This window comes from Opisthocomus hoazin, chromosome 7 (assembly GCF_030867145.1).
Source record: "Opisthocomus hoazin isolate bOpiHoa1 chromosome 7, bOpiHoa1.hap1, whole genome shotgun sequence".
Lineage (NCBI taxonomy): Eukaryota > Metazoa > Chordata > Aves > Opisthocomiformes > Opisthocomidae > Opisthocomus > Opisthocomus hoazin.
The window spans coordinates 34,833,000-34,852,691 of NC_134420.1; the positions used below are offsets into that span (position 1 = coordinate 34,833,000).

General features: G+C 44.0%; 1 protein-coding gene across 3 annotated transcripts in view; it reads left to right on the forward strand.

Annotated features, from left to right (window-relative positions):
* LOC104334254 (deubiquitinase DESI2) overlaps nucleotides 1–19,692 on the forward strand; it is a 95,813-nt gene that overhangs the window by 60,470 nt on the left and 15,651 nt on the right. For all 3 annotated transcript variants that reach the window (XM_075425097.1, XM_009939849.2, XM_075425096.1), the window contains 3 exons: nucleotides 11,516–11,588; nucleotides 12,928–13,021; nucleotides 14,075–14,216. In XM_075425097.1, coding sequence (XP_075281212.1) covers nucleotides 11,516–11,588; nucleotides 12,928–13,021; nucleotides 14,075–14,216 — 309 coding nt within the window. The remainder of the gene's footprint in view (nucleotides 1–11,515; nucleotides 11,589–12,927; nucleotides 13,022–14,074; nucleotides 14,217–19,692) is intronic.

Sequence of the window (19,692 nt, forward strand, 5' to 3'; positions counted from 1 at the left end):
TCCTTTGAAGTAGTCTGCTGTCTCTCTTGGGTCTCTCCACAACAGGTTGAAAACAATTATGTTACTGTGCTCTGCATTAATGGGATGGAACAAAAGGAACTATTTATTCCATTGCCTGTGGTGTTCTCCGTCCTTCTGTGACATCATAAAGGGACTTCTTATCCCTTTGTGATGGCTGTAATTACAATGACTTTGTTGTTAGCTGAGTCTTCTGCAAGTAGTTATCCATGTAGGAACTTGGCAGAAGTCAGAAGTTGTTTTAACTAGTTGCTTATACTTTCTAGGTATAAAGAGTGTAGACGTTCCCTGCTTTGTCCCAGCCTCTAGGAGGCTGTGGTCCTTGTTGAACGCATTGATGAATTGGGTTGCAATGCAAATATGGATACAGTGTTGTCAATAAGAGGTATGACTTTTAGGGCTAGAACTCCTCAGGAGACAGTGCAAGCTGAAAAATCACAGCTGAAACTTTAAAAAGCCTCCTCCATATTCTCCTTCTCTAATTGTGTTGTCAAATAGGATGCTAGTTTTTCAGTAGGTTATAGTGTCTTTGGCAAAGGAAGCCACTGTGATACCCCTTTTCAGAAGAGGAGCTGTGATTGATCAGCCTCACTCCTTTCCACTTCAACAAACCTCATGACAGTCCTGTAGATCAGTTCTTTTTGGTGGGCGTTATGGAAGTGTTAATGGATTATTGTTAACCTTTGAGCCAGGATGTTGAGCTCATCTCTGCTCCCTATTTGCTGTGTCTTCATGGTCATAGCGCGCCTCTCTCTGTCTCTCTCTCTGTCTCTCTCTCTGTCTCTCTCTCTGTCTCTCTCTCTGTCTCTCTCTCTTCTTTTTGTTTTTTAATCCTTTTATTTTTACAGAAATTTGTAGCTCTAAGTCAAGCTTGATTCCTAATTCCTTCCACTTGGTACTCATTGCTGAGAGTTTTTCTCCCCGCTCCAGTTGTACCTCGGCACAGTATGCCTTCAGATGGCAGCACTTAAGAGAATGTTCCTACCAAAATAAAGTTGAAAGTGGCCTGCATGCAGCCGATCAAAATTTTCAAGGCCATATCTCTGACAATAGAGGCTTTATTGTTAGTCTGTTGCATCCCATCCCTTCATAATTGTCACAGCCTGGCACTTTGCAAATGATTCTCCCTTCCCCTACGACTGACTAGATACAGTTTGGAGAAAAGGCAGGCTGATCTTGGCATGTGAACAAGCCTTAGGATATGAAATGAGGATGGAGTATGTTTGTTTGGATCACCTGGCAGGTCTGACTAACTGTCAGACGATAACAGAAAGAAACACCATTCAGGAAGAAGAGCAGACGCTCCAGTCCACCGAGCCATGGAGCTCTGCCCCTTGTTAACAGGATGAGCGGACAGATTTTTTTCTGTCATAGGTATGAATTTTCTCCCCCAAAGGCTCTGATGGCTGTACCTATGAATTGAATCCTGATGAGCAATACTTTGTTCCTGAATTACTTACGAATGGAGGCAGCATAGTGGAGGGTGTTTCAAACTACTGTGTTTCAAACTATGCTGTAGCTTAAAAGACATTAGTGTTTTGGATGTTCTCATTAGAAATCTGAGAAGAGATCTCAAGAAGTCTGCCTTGGGTGGTCAGGCATGGACTGTTAGTGTGCCTGAGCTAGCCATAAAGTAGGTATTTGTGTTTTGCCAGGCAGGAACTCTCCAAGAGAGAGCAAGCCAACATGGAAGAATCAGTGTCATATTAGCATTTTGCTACTATGGGAGAGAAATATAGGAACCTGAGCAGGGATCTAGATGAGCCCTTGGTAGAAAAGGCTTAACTGTCAGTTTATTTGGTGGCATGGATCTCTTCAATCTCTTTTGCTGGTGCTGTTTACATGTGCATGCATCACTTTAATGGAGAAGTTATAGCTGGTGATTAGGGTGTTCATCTTGGATATGAAAGGCTGAAGTTCAAATCCCTGCTACCAATCTGCCACAGTAGAGAGATGAACTATGCTTTTCAATGCTTCAGGGGCACACTACAGCTGTTAGGCAATCAGCTGTGCCGTGGAGGGCTTGGAGTGCACGTTACCTGCAACACGATTCTCTGAACAAAGGCAGATGCTTTGGCCTAGGCAAGACTGGTATGTAGACTGGAGTGCATTTTCAAAGGATGCACTAAATGTCTGACATTCCAGCAATCAATCGGGACAGGACCAGTAGAGGTCCACAGAAGACAGCAAGGATCCTTACCAACAAGGAGAAGGAGTTGTTAATGTTTCTTGGTCTGAGCAGGGCCTAGCCACAGCATTACTCCACGTCTGAGAAATCATTCAACAGCCCTATTTATTGTTACGGTTCTGAGTTATGTCTTTCCTGCAAGATGAAGGACAGAGAGCCCTGAGGCCATATTGCTGACCCTACCAGGCATGTCAGGGCCAAGGTAGTTCCAGAGTCAAAGCATCTGCACTGTGCTTCAGATATCTCCTGGTGAACCGGGGTGTAGGGTATTTGTCTCCCTAAGTTTTTTTTTTCCAAGTCACCCGAATTGTCTTTGGCAGGGAGCCTACTTGCTGATACACTCTGAATAGTGGGCTGAGGGCTCACAATGTATGTAGGTGTGCAGGGTCTGAAATATGCTCACCTGAGGATGTTGACAGCCTCCTAGACATGAACAGAGGAAAACATTATGGACCATTTGATACTCTGTCCTGCACAGGCACACTAAGGCTTTCTTGATATCTGGCTTTCAGTCATACAAATATCTGCTTGTGCTTTCTTACTGTCAGGAAACTTCTAAACACTTAGCCAAAGTCTCTCTTCTTTTTAAGCTGAGTATGGTACTCCTACTTGAATTCTTTTGTATCGTTCTTAAGAAGTCTTCTCCCATAATTCATGTCAGCCTATCAAATATTTGCAAATTTGTCATCTATAGTCATTGCTTTGCCAAGCTATTAACTCTTCTGAATTAATTCTCTTATAAGTCAGTCTCGCCACTTCCCTGATCATTTTGCTGCTGTTCTTTTTGAAAACCTCTCAATTTGTCATTGTGAATGCATCTAAGGCAACGGCCTTATCACTTTTCTAAGTTTATAACACATCCAAGTTTCTCAGATATGTTCCATGCGTAAATACACTTCAGCGTAATCCTGCAAATGGACACTTTTATTCCTGGCTTCACATACTTGAGATTAAGATTGTACATGAAAGCTGTCAAAACTAAGGAGGCACAGCATGTGAAGTGGTGTGCAATAGCATGGATAGTTCTTCTGCAGGGCTGCTTATGAGACCACTGTCTGGGACAGGCTCTCGGCACTGGCACATGCTGCACCCATCTCCAGCAACTCCCCCTCAGTGATTTCTGTTTGATGGCCCCAGTCCGCCCTTCAGCTGACTCCTTCAGGCACAGCCAGGACTGAGGTTAAGGGAAGCAGTTGGAGGGTGGAAAAATGGCATATTGCTTCTCATATGGCACAAACAATCTACTACAAATACCATGTTGTGTACACAGACACCCAAGCTGGGCCACTAGTGTCATGACTGGTGTGACAAACCCTTGGGCTGGTGGATTAAATTCTGCTGGCTTCTGTGTGAATTTGCAAACAGAAGAGACAGGGATGCTCTTTCTGCAGGGACAGGAAATAGTTGCTTAATTTAGCCAGCTAGTTGCCCTCTTTGTCCATTGGTAAGGCAGGTTCCCACTCAAGCTCTGAAACGTGGGTTGGACAGATGTTCACCGTCCCCAACAAGAGTCAACTGCATTTAATGCAGAGCGTGCTGGATCAGCTACCTTCTGAACAGCAGGCTACAAATGTGCATGGCTTGGGGCAAGAATACACAGTGGTAAAATTCCTCTCAGATGTGGCTGCAGGAAGGAAGCTTTGCTCAGGACTACACCTGCTATCAGTGCAACAGGGTAGAAAGTGGAACAGTGATGGAGAAGGCAGAAAATTATAGGAGACTTCAAGTAATACCAGTATATTGAGCCAGAACTATGCCTGCCCTTTTGTAGGATAAGGGTAAAAGTGGAAACACTGAACATATCCCCTTCTCACAGCTAAATCTTGTATAATGATTTTTAAATAAATATTGAGAATATACTCAAAAGTTAACTGCTAAAATGCATACTGTTTCCTTTCTGCAGCATGATTAATATTTTCTTCTGTCCTGCTGTTCTTCCAGTAAAATCGCATTGTGTTACAACATTGAAGCATAAGTAGATTTCCAACTCTCCCTCAGCAGCAGCATCAGTTTTTAATCCACAAAAAGCATTTTAAAAGCCACTGGAATGAGCTCTTTATGCTTTATTATTGCAAAGATTTTAGCATTGGCTCATGCATCAGGCCATGCAGAAGCATATTATAAAGTCTGAAAAGCCACAACAACCTCCCGAGAAATTCCTCCTGAAGAGACAGCTAAGGAATGTATTTAGCCCAACCTGGGAGGAAAAGATCCTTTGCAGAGCAGAACCTGGCTGAAACAGAAGAGCTCCTGAGATGGAGTTGGCTGTCGCAGTCCTACAGAGTCTTCGCCTGTTGTTCCTCTCAAGGGTGCAGTTGAGCGTCTTGCCTTGTGTCTCTCCTCTTAGCTCTTGTGGGTTTGCATGAGGGAATATGTTTAGCAGTATAAGCTGTAAATTTTGGGCTGTCATTTCCCAAGAAATTCCTAGTCTATTACAGCATATTAACATGAAGGTTGGAGAACTGTCCTTGGCAGAAGCTCCTTTCACTTAAAATGCAGCAGAGTGGAGTCAGTTGCATGCTGAGAGATGCCTTGTCTTTTTCTTCTTTCTGTAATGTGGCTGTGCTCCTCAGATGTCTGTTCTCCAGCCATTTCTCCTGTTCTGGTCCAAGTCTGAAGTGTCCAAGTCTGAAGTGGGGTCCTTGTATAACTATGTATCCCTGCTTCATCAGAGCTACCTCAAGTTCTCTGGCTGCATTGCAGCTGCAGATTTCTCAGCACTTGGATGCTCCCTGGAAGAAACCCTGTAGTTCAAGTTTTTACCAGTTCTGCCAGTTGGGTTGTTTGCAAATATGCCAGCGACCACGCTCTGAGAACTCTTTTTCTTGAGACTTGCAATCTATTGCCTATTGCAATGGGAGGCTGAGCCTGTTTATAAACAGAGACCTGCTTACTGCAGTATTTTGTTTCTTTAACACTATCTGGCATCTGAAGTGAAAGTAGCATAGCTGACTAAAGCAGGCACTTTTGGCTAATTGGATTTGAAGTGACCTGACAGGCTGTCACACCCTGGCCCATGACTTGCAGATTGACAGCTTTTGCCAACAGCAAAGAGGACCTGGCAAGGGAGGAGATCCTTCAGCCAGGAAGAGTAGTGTTCTGCGTGTGCCAGAGTGAGGACCCACCCAGATGGCTTTTCCCAGATATGAAGTACCAAAGACAGGTCTGTGTCATCACTCCTCAATATCCTGTTAAGCTTCTTTTTTTATTGCTGTTCTGCCCACATGCATTTAAATCCTTTCCTGCTTAATCTGTATTCACAGTATATTAGGAAAACAGCATTTTAGGCTTGGTTAAGATACAAGCCTTGGATCTCTGGAAAACTGAGTGTAAGAGAGACACAGGTCACACTGAAATGAGCTTGGGTCTCATTCCAATGGCTAAAGAAAACTTACAAATAGCAGCCATGCTGTATAATTTGATGTCATTCCACATGATAGTGAGTTTTTATTACTGGAGCTCCAGGCCAGAAGGGGTGAACAGCAGATGGACTGAGACATACTGGCAGAACTGTGTGCATGCCTAGGGCTGTAGGACATAAGTGAGCACTGCTGCAATACGACTGCAGCACCTTGGCAAAGGTCTGTGAGAAGCCCCCTGTCCTGCATGTGTGTAGCTGAGGTAACACTTCCTTCACGCTGCAAGCATTACTCAAGGATTAAAGTCTGTGTTGTGTTTTGGGCACTCTTCTCTGTGGGCCTGAGATTCTGGATCCTGGTTTAGAAAAACGTATCAGGAGAAACTGAAACTCTTCTGAAGTTGCTGAGTGTTTTGCACTTGACTATGTAGGGCTAGGATTTCACTGACTGGTTTCCTGAAGTGATGTTCTCTAGTTTCATCTTTTGTGCTCTCATGTTTCCCATTTGGATCAACACATCTCAGTAAATAATGCTGAGATCTTACTTTGATGCTCCCTGGCTGGTCTCCCGCATCAGTCTGATGCTGCCTTTAATATTGGCTTTTGTGTTGAGCTTTAACATAGCCGAGGATTTTCCCAGTGTTTGAGATATGATAGATCAGTGCATTTATTAGTACACACACTCCTCTGCATGTTTTCATGAGGCTGCCTAGGAAAATTGACCACAGGGGCCTAGCAGCATTAAGCCGAGGACAAAGCCTTCCCACAGTGTACCGAATAAAGGCAGAGGTGTGAAGAGATGTTGCTTGCCAGTCTGACTCCTTTCATGGAGCACACTAGTTAGCAGCTGGAGGCCTGGTTGTCCTCCACTTGGACTTGTTGAGCCAAGGGTCTCTTCTGCAGTGGGCAAGCTCCCCCGTCCTAGAGACTGGCGATATCATCTCTACAAAGGAGAGCTTAGTGTTACGGTTTGTGACTTGGTTCTCAAAGAGGAAAGGATTAAAATCAAGTCCAGGTGGTAGGGCAGACAGTCTGATATTGGACCTGTGTTGACAGGAGTGCTCCATGATCTGAAGACTAGCAGAGGGTGAGGTGATTTGGCCATTTTCTTCAGTCCCTTAACATGGTCCTTGCTCACTAGCAAGGTCAGAATATCATCTGTAGCTCTTGTCTCCGATTACTGTTTTTCTCTTGCTCCTAGAAACAACGCTTTACCAGAGAAAAGGAAGTAATCCTGCTGAATTCTGTGCAGATGGTGCTTTGAGAAGAGGTATGGTTAAGTTAGTTACTGGTTCATCATCTGCACCCATCCTTGGTAAAGATGTGTTTTTCAAAGTAATGTGTGTGGTCATGCACAGACACAGAGCAATCAGGCTAGGTCAGAACAAAACCCCATCTAGCCTGGTATTCTGGCTCACACTGTGATTGTGTGTGATACCTAGTGAAGAGCAGAAGAGCATTGCAAGGATCTACAACACTTACTGGGAATACTCAAGAGTTTGCAACTATTTGCTGAAACCAGATTTGTTTAGCAACGCCCAGTGGTTTTCTTTTCTGTGTGTTCATACAGATCATAAAGAACGATGGGTTAGTGTCTGTTCAGCAGTGGATGGATGTGGTGGAGTGGAATACCCTGTTTGTACTAAGGTGATAAATAGAATATTGCTTGGTGTGTTTGCTCCTCAGAGAAAGTAATACTTGCGATAGCCACAGAGGTGGTCTTGTCTCCAGCCTCTAAGGAGCTGGTTAGTTACAGCTATGCAGGAAAGATTTTGGCAATACACCATGGAAAACAATGGTCTGAAGTAGGGACATAAAGAGAAAGTTAGGGGTAGAAACTTCAATGTTGTAGTAGGATATTAATAGATGGTAGAAGTTGGTGGTTTCATGGATGGGCCTCTCCGGTCCGGAAACCCATGTTTCTGGTAGGAGTTCACAGGAACTCCTGCTCTAAAAAGTCCTAGGATGACATAATCTGCTAGTATCGTGCCATCTGCTTCTCCATCCTAGACCTACCAGAAGCCTGTCAGTATAATGAAGCATTTTATCTTCTTTCCTTTCTGGAAACCCGGTGGGACTTTCACTTCTACCTCTGTGTGAAAGATGGATAAATGAAGTGAATAATACCACAACTGACTCGGAGGATCTCCCAGAAACTGAACTACCTCACCAGACACTTTGATCTCTGAACCAAACCAGTCAGGAAATCAGGGAAGGCTTGACTAAAAACTGGAAAATTTTAAATTCTACTTTGTCACGGACCTGCATTAACAGCTCTTAACTGATACACTACAAACTGTAAATGCACAGAGGTTCCTCTGAGTTAGAATTTTGAGTCCTGGGCTATCTGCTGCTTCTGTGAAGCAGTTGCAGTCTGGTTAGCTTTCCTCCCTGCCTCTCTTTGCTTCTGAGCTGTTCTCTGTCTGTGTTGAAGATGAAAATCAGATAGAATGCTCCAAGTCCCTTTGTGTAGGGTTTATGGCACGATTTTGCAGACAGTATGCGATGCAGGCATGAATCACAGCTCCCTTTAAGATCCTGCTGTATTCGATTCCCTGGCTCTTTCATCTGACTCAGAACAGGCTGCAGATTTTTGTTTTTAATCTAAGCAATAGCCAATTTACTCCATAGATGAGTATTTGCTGACTGTTGCTACTGTTCTTATGCTCAGAATTGAAAACCCCTTGGAAAACGAGGCCAGCTTGTGCATGTGTGTACAAACCTGGTTTCAAATCTGTCTTGGATTCTCTCTTCCAGCTCAGCAAATGACTGACATGTTCGCTTTAGCATATCTTCCTCCCGAGACAAGCCGTGGGCTATGCCAAAGTGCCGTGAGGAGTTCACTGCGCGTTCAGTCGCACGCTGGAGGCAGATTCTGCAGCACCCTGGAGACAGGGGTGAGATGAGGACAGTAGCAGCCATGATTCAGAGCTGCTTTGCATTTTGGTCTTGCTAACAGATAATACTGAAATTTTTATTTGCAGTGAACTAAGATGCAGATCAGATCCTATTTCAATAACACTTTAGTATTATTGAAGCTATTTGAAAGAAAGTACTAAACCAGTACAGCTTCTGTTCAGTTCAAATTCAGGTACGGCTGAGGTTGTTGCAGTTCAGTCCACTGTAGTTCAAGGAAGGAATTCTTACTGAAAAATACAGCATTTAAATACAGAAGTGTCCATGTGATGTTCGTAATCCTGCAACACCTGGCATCAGCCAGAGAAACACTTATGCTCCTCTCTCCTTTCTCTCTGGTGGAGCCTTCTCATCACTTGTGTTTCCAGAGCTGTCCTGCAGCCTCGCTCGTGGGTCTCAGAGTTGGGCAGGGTGGGTTTTGGGGGCTGTGGCACTGTGCTGGGAACAAGAGTGGTTGGGGGACAGGGCAGGCTTGTAATCTGACAGTATGCTGTATGTATGAGGTGATCAGGTCTCAATGCATTATTCTAACTTGTTAATCAAGGAGAGGTTTTTGGGGTTTTGCTGCTTATTTGCTTATTTATTGTTTGGATCCAACATCAACTTTAACATGGAAGAAGAAAAAGCTATAACTGAAAGTGGCTTTCAGTTTAACTCTCTTGTTTGCGGTACAAAGCCTGATGCAGACCAGTCTCTGCAGATAGCCCTGACTTTGATAACTGGCAAGAGCATTTCTAGTTTAAAAAGCCTCCCTCTCTTCCTATTAGTTACTCCTCTAAGCAAAGCAGCTGGCATGACCTGGGCATGTTGTGCTTGTATTGTTGCTGTGAGACAATAGCTTAGCCTGAGGGAAGAGGACAACCTACTTACCACCGTATCCTCTGGGAGTAGTTACAGTGGGGCTATGTTGAAACCAGTGTTTCTCTGAAGCTTACTGAGACTATCTCAGAGTCGGAGGAGTTAACCCGTGAGATCTGAGAGATTAAAGAACTGAACTGAGGTCTATGTGTCCATAGGAGACAGGCTTTGGTCTCCTCAGCAGATGTGGCTGGTGTCATATGGGCTTCCATATGCAGCCTCTGCCTCTGTATCTTCTTCCCCAGTCAGAGCAGGGATATTCCTGCTGCAGAGGACAGGACAACTGAGATCTGTGGAGAAGGGCAACAGAAGGCAAGCGCACATGATGTCCCTAAATACGAGGCATGGTGTTCAACCCTGGATTCACTGCTCATGTGCTGCCAGAGGTTGAGAGCTACCTGACCTAACTCCAGTCCAATGCTCTGATGTATCCTAAAAACAAGAGTTTGCATAATTCAAGTAAGTGGAGATTATGCAAGGTCTGAAGAGAGCAGTGGGCAGGGGTCCAGCTAGGGTCAGGTGGTTTGCTGCCTTCCTGCAGTAATATATAATTTGTGATACCAAAACTCACAAAGAACAAGAAGCATTACAGCATATTCTGGAGCAAAAGGGAACTGCTGTACTGCCAGAGGCAAGCCTTTTGGGGGACATGGTTTAAGGTACCAAGATTGGCCATACATTAAGTCAGACTTGGGACTGCACTTTTCATATCAAAGCTACTGTGTTTTTCTACAGTAGCATTAGTCTCACAGAAAGCATTTCTAGGTGATTTACAGAGCTACTGCAGTCATCAAAAATACACAAGCAAGCAGTGTAAGGAAAGTAGATGGAGTATGCCAGACCTCTGGTTACAGAGGGGTTCTCACTCATACTGTGGCAGCTCAGTGACACCAGACACCAGGGAAGGTGCAGCTTATTTTGGCTCCACCAGAAGCAGCTACCAGACCCAAAAGAGAATTCTAGCTGAATAAACCTGTCATGCCATTGTACAGGGACAAGTGAACAACAGTCACTTTTCTTGCAGCACTTGATTAAAATAAGAATTCAGTTGCTCTGAGTTACTAGAGATGCATCTTCACTGCACAGTAGCAGTGAGTGAACTGTAAATATACCAGGCATGGGCAGTTTCCATTCATTGCCTGAAAACATCTTTTCTGTAGCAGCACAGCTCTGCAGCTAACCTAATAAATACTGGTGCTGAGCAGGGCTAATTATCTCCAATGCAGCACTGCCCTGGCGTGGCTGTGCAGCTTCCCGCTCCAGAATGAGCTTAGCCTGGACTTGTTTGGGTGTCTGCACTGTCCTTCATGGTACGGTGGAAACAGTGAGCAGTGCTTGATGGAGGGCTGTCGCTTGCATGCACCTGACTGCAGTATTCCTCTGCTCTAAATGTACCGGGGAAGTGCTGGGATCCAGAGCAATGAAGTAACTTTACAGCTCCTGTTGAAAACTTTTCTTTGACTTGGGTGAAGTTGTGGTCACCTTGGAGCTCTTAATCTTGGATCAGCAAGCCCTTGGCCCTTCTGGAAACAATAGCTGATAGTATGTGGTGCCTCCAAGCAAAATGTTGACTAATATGCTCGCAGCTGCTTTTTTTTTTTGTTATAAAGCAGTTGCCGGTATACTGTATAGATACCAGTTGCCATACAGATAACTACCAAATGGTGCTTCTCTGACCTAAGGAAGGAATGGAACTCTGTCTCAAAGATCTCATTGCCTAAAAACAACTTAATAAAAAGTAGATGTTGGGAGGTGATGTAAAATGGTGTACAGAAAATATCTGAGGATTCTTTAACTCAAGATAAGTCAATTGCTAAAACTGGCTCAGTGTCAGCTATTTAAGTGAGAAGATAGATAAATAATCACATATGCGGTAGCAGCTGGATTTATGCAGGTTCAGGTCCAGTTATATCAGAGAATACAGGGAAAGGCATTACATGGAAAAGACTAGATGAGCATTTTTTTGAGACCTAATCCCAGTCAGCTGTATAAACACAGTGCCCACTTCTGTTGGTCTGTAAGGAGTCTCAATTTGTTTGTCTCAAGACAATTTCAAAATCGCTCTTGTCCTTAAGAGAAGTTGCCCTGAGGACGGGAGATGGGGGATATATCCTAGACCAAGATAGTGTGTTTCTTTTCCACTAATGCTTCCAAATGTGGCTTTTCTTTTACTGTAGTACTGGATAAATGAATACACCTCCACTTTGGGGATTGGCGTCTTCCACTCTGGCATCGAGATCTACGGCAGAGGTATGAAGTATTTCCTTTTCACTACCTGCAGATCATGGGGACAACTGTATGGCTAGTCTGATATGGAAAACCACCCCAAACTTATAGATTTTGGCAAAGAATGTTTTGAGGAGTGAAAAACTCAGCCAGTTCTCTTTTTAGAGTTCATTGTGGAGTCCAGTGGGAACTCCTGCAGTTCTGTCACGGACCCTGTAGCCATTCTTATTTTCAGCATGTAACTGCAGCCTCTATAGCTTGTGCAGGTATGTAGCAGGATGGCAGATAGGAGGGACCAAGTAATGATGAAAAGCCAGTGAAGGGAAGAGAGAGAGAGAGGGAGAAACAGGAGAGGGGGAGGAGAGAGATGAATCGGAAGTTGTCTTGAGACCTGCATGTAAAAAGGTTTGTGCTAATTCCGTATCAGGGTAAATCAGTTTTGTAGTAATGCTTTACACTTGTCTATGGCCTAGAAATGATAGCATCTGGATTTCCAGATCTTGGAAACTGTTCTTTTGAAACAGCAGAGTTACAAGGAAAAGAAAATATCTTGCAAGACTTTTGAAATGGTCTGGATGAGATTGAAGCTGATTAGAGCACCCATTGCAAAAGGAGCAGTCAAGGGATCTGGGAAAACAGCTGTAGTGCAGTGAAGGACAGACTAGCATCACAGACTTTCCGTTTCCTTCTTCATCATTAAATGAGAATGACTCGGGCTATCTCACTCATGGTATTTTTAGCCAGTGCCATGCAGTAGATAAACCCCCTGGGGTGCCACATCCCATCTCGAGCACAGATGGTTTCACAGGCCGTGCGAGACAGCGTGCATGACATGGTGGGACCACAGGTTGTGTTTCACAGGCCATGCAAGATGATCTGTATGACATGGTGGGACCTCCTGGCTTGACCTGCATGCTGAGGCAGCAGAACACAATCTGCTTGGCTTTCTGCAAAGAATTCCCAGTCACTGCTTGTAAATCCTTCTGGAATAAGATGACTTGATTTCTCCCTACTCTAGAAAAGACTTCTTCCAGCTGGGTACCACCACTGACAGTCTCTTGTAGTGTTTCTAGATGTCTCCACCGCAGAACTTTCCGCTGAGAGGAAGCCACTTGGATGGGCACGGAGACAGAGAGTTTTCCCAGTGCTGTGGGAAGGCAGCAGTGTTAGCATGGAGGGAGGCTGTGAGGGTACCCTCAGGCTAATAGGTAACTGGACAGAGAAAATGGCTGTCAGAGTCCGTCTGAAGTTGGCAATAGCCCAGCCCCTGGTGCTGATGCTGAGCCATGCAGACAGCTGCCATAGACTTTTTCCTGACATTGTGTTCATTCAATTACTCACAGTCTGTTTCTTTCCTTGTCAGAGTTTGCCTATGGAGGGCATCCCTACCCTTTCAGTGGGATTTTCGAGATCACACCTGGAAGTGCGGTAGAACTTGGGGAGACCTTTAAATTCAAGTAAGGGCCCTTTTCTACCTCTTCCCCTCTTCCCCCTGGTAGCCATCAGTATAGAGGGAGCAGGGAATTCCTCTCCTCTGAGTCCCCCTTTCCCGCTCCTCATAAATGCCCTCACTGCATCCTTTACATGATGCTGGCTCAAAGGCAGCCCTGCAGGGATTTTGGAGGTGGACGAAAGAGCGTGTACAGCAAACAGGAAACAGTGCTGAACTGTGTTTGGCAGGGTTTAAGCATACCTACAAATGAATGCAGTTCCCTCTTCCCATTTTCTTTGTTTCTTGTGCTCCCAGTTTCACCTGTCAGCAAGAATGGGAGTAACTGTGTGTTACACAGAGCCAGTGCACAGGGGAAAAAACCAAAACCTAGTCTTTTTATGAGTATCACCTATTTACAGATATGCACAGAGTACCGGAAGTCATCTCCTGTGTTTATTGCTACCCTGTCACGAGGGACAGGCCAGTTGCTAGAGGAGTGTGAGAGGATGCTACATTAAGGTGTTTAGGGTGCTCAGACACTGGGGCTGTGGGTCAAGGAACCAAGGGCCCATGGCAAGTGGGGCTTTGCCTTCCCAGACTGCCAGTTTATGTTGAAGGTTGTTGGAGATTTTCAGAAGCATGAGTGCTATTAAGTGAATATTGGGGGCAAGCAATAGGTTTCTGAATAAAGTTCTCAGTTTGCTCCTTCCTGGTCCACCCCCTGGAAACCCTCTCCATCATGAGAAAATCATCTCCTCTGTCCTACTGGAAGTTTCTATTGAGGGGCAAGGGGCAGAGTGGGAGCAGACCCTCAGAGCTGAGACTTCCCTAGTAGTGAGCAGGAAGCTCTGGGGGCTGTCGCCTGTGCTGTAACCTGCTTTGTGGATAAGCTGGGGATATTACTGTGCCATTTTTTTAGTGAGAGTCTCTGATAGCCCTGGACATGCATGTCCATGTTTTAAACTTCTCCTCCTTGCAAGTGCCTGATCATTTCCTTTTCCCTGGGTATGTATCACTCTTTCACTCTTTTTCACTATATCTTTCCATGTTTCCTGTTGTGTGTTTTGTTTTTAACTAGAGAATCCATTGCCTTGGGCACTACAGACTTCACAGAAGAGGATGTGGATAAGATTATGGAAGAGCTGGGCAAGGAGTACAAAGGCAACGCGTACCACCTGATGCACAAGAACTGTAATCACTTCTCTGCTGCTCTGGCTGAGGTGGGCACAGCTATCTCTTTTTTTTTTTTTTTTTTTTTTTTGTGCTTATTCAGATCTGTAGCAGTGCTTGCAGAAAGGGAACTGAGGTCAGCACAGCCTGCCAGGCCAGAGCGCATAGCCAAATCTCCTGTTTCTGCCCTTAATCCTTTGTAGAAGCCCTTTGCTGTTGAAACAGATGGGATCAGGAGGTGAAGATGCAGCAGGTTTATCATATTTGGTCTAAACTGTGTGGGAAATTAGGAGTGCCTGTATTTTGGTTCACTGAATAGACACTGAGCAGGAATTGGAAGGACAGACCTGGCTAGCATGCAAATGTGCATAATTTTAATAGCAAGCACAGATAACCTTACATGGTCTGCAAAGGAATAAAAATGGCTTATCAGTGTTCTGCAAACCAAAATTTGCAGTATTCAGGAAGTGAGCGTCCCTTTTCCTTATTTAATGTGCATCATCCAAAACCCATTTAAAAAAAGTATTGATTTTCTCATAGACATCTTTCTTTGCTTTCTCATTTTCATGTTCGTAAAAACACTGTGAATTGTAACAGAGCTGTTATTTCTCTTCAGAGAGAACTGAAGCACAGAGAAGCACAAGTTTATCTTGAGCATCTGCTAATTTGGGATATTTGATTTTCAGTTCCAGAAGATTTGAATGTGTTGGGGGGAAGCAGCCTTCCTCCTCACCCCCTAGATGAGATGTTTAAAGTGTGTTTCAATTAAGGTCTGAGTATTCAGCGCTTCTGTAAATCTGAATTCAGGATCTTGACTCAGTGCCAGAAAACAACATGAAAAGCACCAAATGGCAGTGACCTTTCATAAAAACTGTTTCTGTGTTTTCCATAGGTGTCTTATGGTCAATGTGAGGAGAGAATCTTATTCTTCACAGTAGAGTTCAACTACTCTAACACTGAAACTTTCCTTTGTCTTTCTGGTGTCCCCATCCTCATTCATTACACATCTCTCACCTTTCTTCATCATATGGGGCAAGAGTCCTATGCCAAGAACCTTTTTTGCCACAAGTCCATTCATTCCCCAAACAGGCCTATCAGGGATTTTGAGTAAGGTGAGATTCTGTAGAAAAAATACTGTATGATTTTGAAAGAAAATCTCTCGTGAATCTATGAATCAGCAATTAATTTACAAAGGACCTGCTTAGGCTCTTAGGATAACCAGTTCTCTATTGGTTTCATCGTTGCTAACTGTAGAAAGAGAAAATGACTGAGTACTTTCTGTAAATGTTATCAAATGAAAATAAACAGTAAGGAATTGTATTGGTACAAACAGAGAATGAAGTTTCATGCAGTACAGTGATCAACTCAGTGTTAGCCGCACTACTGTTTCGGAGTCAAATAATCAAATTACTACAGCAGAAAATGGGAACTGTAAAAATTACAAAGGAAACCTAGTATAAAGCTGTGTGATTATTAGCAAAAGCTCAAAAAAAAACCCTTTACTTGCAGCAGTGAAATAAGGTCATTGCTTATTACATGCTTTGATATGTAAAATTTCTGTCTCATGTCCAAGCCACAAACTCAAAGCCACTCTTCCTTGATTCTGCTGCTACACATCTTTTAACCCCTCACTGCGCCTTCCTTGTCCAACCTTCCAAACACAGATAAGATATATCTCAATAAAAACCTACTAGTTTGTTTTAAATTTTGCTTTCAATACACCTTCAGTGAACATCTTTACAGGACTGGTATTTAGGGTTAAGTTTTCCTGCAAGAGCTTTCTTGGTGGATTCTGTGTGCTCATTCACTGCCCCACAACCTGTCCAGATAATAAAACAAAAGCCTAAATGGCTAGTCCTGACACTTCTGCTCCCAGGAGCAGAATTTACTCAGGATTTAGGTCAGTTTAAATAAACCCTTCATAGGCAAGCAGGATTTCTTGTTGCCATTGCTCTTCACATATGTCTGTGTTTATCACCCCTCTCTAAAGTATTACAAAGGCAAAACCAGAGGAGATCCACTACAGACCCAGGAGCAGAAGGCCCTGAATGGTCTCTAGCATCAAGATTCACAAAATAGGAGCTGAAATTCTTAAATAAATAGCTGGTGTTAGGACACTAGGAAAAAGTCCCGGCCTCTCAACATGCCTCAGTCAGCAACATGACAAATACATGTGGCCGCCTTATGACAGATGTCTCCATCCTTTCTGGTAAACACAGTAATTTGGCAATCACTGTGTTTCAGAGCTGGATGGCAAGTAGCACAGCTTATCTTGGGATACTTCTGACCTCCTGGAAGAAATACTGCTTTAAGTCTGTTGAGACAGAACCTGCTTGAACTGAAAGCAATGAAAGTTTCTGTTCTCATTTCCCAACATCTGAATGCTTGCTTAACTTTACAGTCTTAGTGCTTTTTTTTCTTGCTTGCTGTAGTTCCCATTAAAACTAAACAAAACAAAAACCACCGCATTAGGAAGTTCCAGGCCCTACCATGTAGAGCTATAAGGTGCAGCCTTACAGTGTGCAAAATGTGCTGACTACATGATGAGTGGCTCTCAAGACTGTGTAGATATGTGTCACCATGGAGGGCAGAAAACAGAACCGATATTTGTGTCCTAAAGCCAATTGTGATATGAGTCTGTTTAGTGTTTGTATTGTCCTTTCCTTCAGACTCTTCATCTGTGAAGCAGCAATAATAATAATAATTAGCATCTATTTATGCATAGCTGTGTTATGTGGCAGTTAAAGACAGGGAACTGGAAAAAGTAGTCAAAGAATTAAAAGAAAAGATGTAGAAATTTTGTTCAACAGAATAAAATTACTAACTGAAACTGGGATTTAATTCCAGCCGCACAAAAAGCAGCCAAGGATGTGAAAAGCATATAAATTCTTGGTCTCTCTGTTGCTGTAGCCCAGCTGAAAGGTGACGCTATCAGTACTGCAAAGCCCTTTCACCACAGAGATGGTTCGGGGTGGAGGCCAATTTTTAGCGTGAAAGAGGGAGTGACCAGCTCTGCTCCCTACGGCCCTTTAGGCCTTTCTGCTCATGGGCATAAGTAGCTGTGGTGAGTTCAGGAGATGGTTGTTCTGAGCCTCCTGGGTAATGCCAGGCAAGTCACATCCCTGGTCTGTGCCTAAGCATCCCCCCTTGTATGCTGGGTTATTTCTTTCCTTCGAAAAGGGCTCTGAAATCTTTTGGTGACAGCTCTCATATCTGCCAAGGTTAATTAGCTGATTTATGGCTTGTATTGTTCTGTATCAGCACACAGAACCAGAGCTAGAGTTTTATAGCTGTGTGGCGATGTATGAGTTAATGTGTGCTCACACAAATCTGTCTGGCAGGCCTTGAAATTTGGCTGGACGGCCATGTGCTAGGTAGCTGTGTTTGGCCACCTTGATTTCCTCTTCTGGCTGTGGGCTTGCTAATTAGTACCCATACTGATGTTGCCCCGGTGGCTGAGCCATGGATTGGGAGAATACCATCTGGTCACACAGACTGAGGGCAGAGGCAGCTACACGTCCTGCTGGCTGAGGTCACGATTCTGCAGAGGGAATGGGAAGGAGGTATTAGGCTGGCTGTCCCTCCCAGATCAGCTTTCTCAGGATCACACCGTGAGAGTGTCCGCGTGTCCAGTTGCCAGGACCTGTAAGCCAGGTTCCCTATCCTCAGAACAACTGCTGAAGCCACATGAGTTGGCCTTTTCTTTCAAAGTTTTTGTTTTCTTGTCCTTCACCTGTGTTTTCTCAGCAAATAGAACATCCATCCAGAAATATTCCACCTACATCTGTTTATGAATGATTTTTCTGTCGAATTCATGTTTAATACAATGATGCCTCAGGTCCCACCATGATAACTCGTAGCTGTTATATTTAACAGTTATAAAATTTGTGGTCTATGTAGGTGATGCAGACTGACTGCTAATGGTTAGAGGCATGTCCAGACCTATGTTCATGACTGTGCCATTTGGCCATGCATCTTGAAAAATCCCTGTGCTGCAGCACAGACAGATAAGCTCTGTTCAGCCACCGGGCATGCCTCTGACCTGCTATCTACCTCTGAAAAAACTGACTTTGCAGTGCCGTTGCAGCCTAATTGTGTGCTGCTGTGGCAATGAGCCTCTCCCCACAATGCCACTCATCTCTCCTGAGTTTTCTGATCTTCCTGCCCACACTCACTTGTAAGCTCAAGGGGCTTTGTTACTCCCTCACTAGCACTTAGCTCAGAATTTTCCTTACTCCCTGCGGCCAAGCATATTCATACTTGCTCAGGACTTAGATCTCTCCCTGCTTTGCCAGTTCCCTATGGACTGCTAATGAGCAGCTACTGGATCAAAGAGGCATGGCTGACAAAGCAGCTCCTGTGAAAAGAAAACAGAGAATGCCCCGGCTTCAGCAGCAGTTCAGTCTTCATCTTCTCCAATGCCTTTTCAGGTCAGCTTTCTCAGTGACCAATTTTGTGAACTTGCTGCATGATCAGGATTCTCTTCCTGTGGATTTCCTGAGAAATTCTTCTTCCTCAGGGAACTATGGGCTATTTAAGAAGTGAAGAACTACCAGAGACCACAAGTCTCTGCCTAGTAAGTGCTGCACACTATATTCATTACAGCGTTGAAGGACATTCAGTGTCAATCAGGGCAGAATTTCCTAGATAGTCATGACAGAGAAATCAGGTGCACTCCCTGTGCACGTGCCCAGCTTCAATTTAAGGTAGCTGGTACACGCACCACTCAATACGTCTTTGCGGTCTCCCCTCACCCTCACAATCTATATCAGTGTGGGAAGGTGAAGGGAGCTTGATCTAGCAGTGAAAATCTAGTTAGGGTTGCCTCAGCCACTCTGACTACTGCAACATGGTCCCATGGTACCTATATTTATAAACCACTTAAGCAAATTGTGGGTTAAAATGAAGAGGTTCATCAAACTGGGATTAGCAATTTGCCTACAAGAAGCTTATTCCTTTCATGTTGCTTATGCTGACTGTCCCCAAAATCGAGTAGTATCAGTACCATGCTCTCTGAAGAAAGTGTCAAGGAGGATGGGCAATCCTTTTGAAGGACTTACACCTGCAATTTCTGCAAAGAAAAATCAGTCACACCATCAGCAGCACAGCCTAAACTTCCCACCCTGTTCTGAGCTTCTGTGCCTTTCTGCGTGTCGGTACTCCAGGCGGGTAAAACTGCTGGCACACAGCAGGGATTTGAGCATTCTGATAAGGATATGCATGGGTGGGGAATTCAGTTAGGACCACATCTATGTTGCGTGAAGTCCTTCTGTTTGATTATCAGTTGTTAAGTCACTATGTTCCTAACAATCCCCCATATATACTTACAGCAATGTGTTCACATGGCCTTTCAAGGAATCACAAAATATTTATGGTCTTTAGGAGTTGTCCTGGCTGATGAAAGAGGCTATATAAACTCTGCCAGATGGAAAAAATATTGGCTTTTGAACATTAGAAAAACCTTTTAAAACAAAAAGAAAGCCTAAAATAATTTGTTCTTTCCATAATGGGGTTTGCTGGATTTCT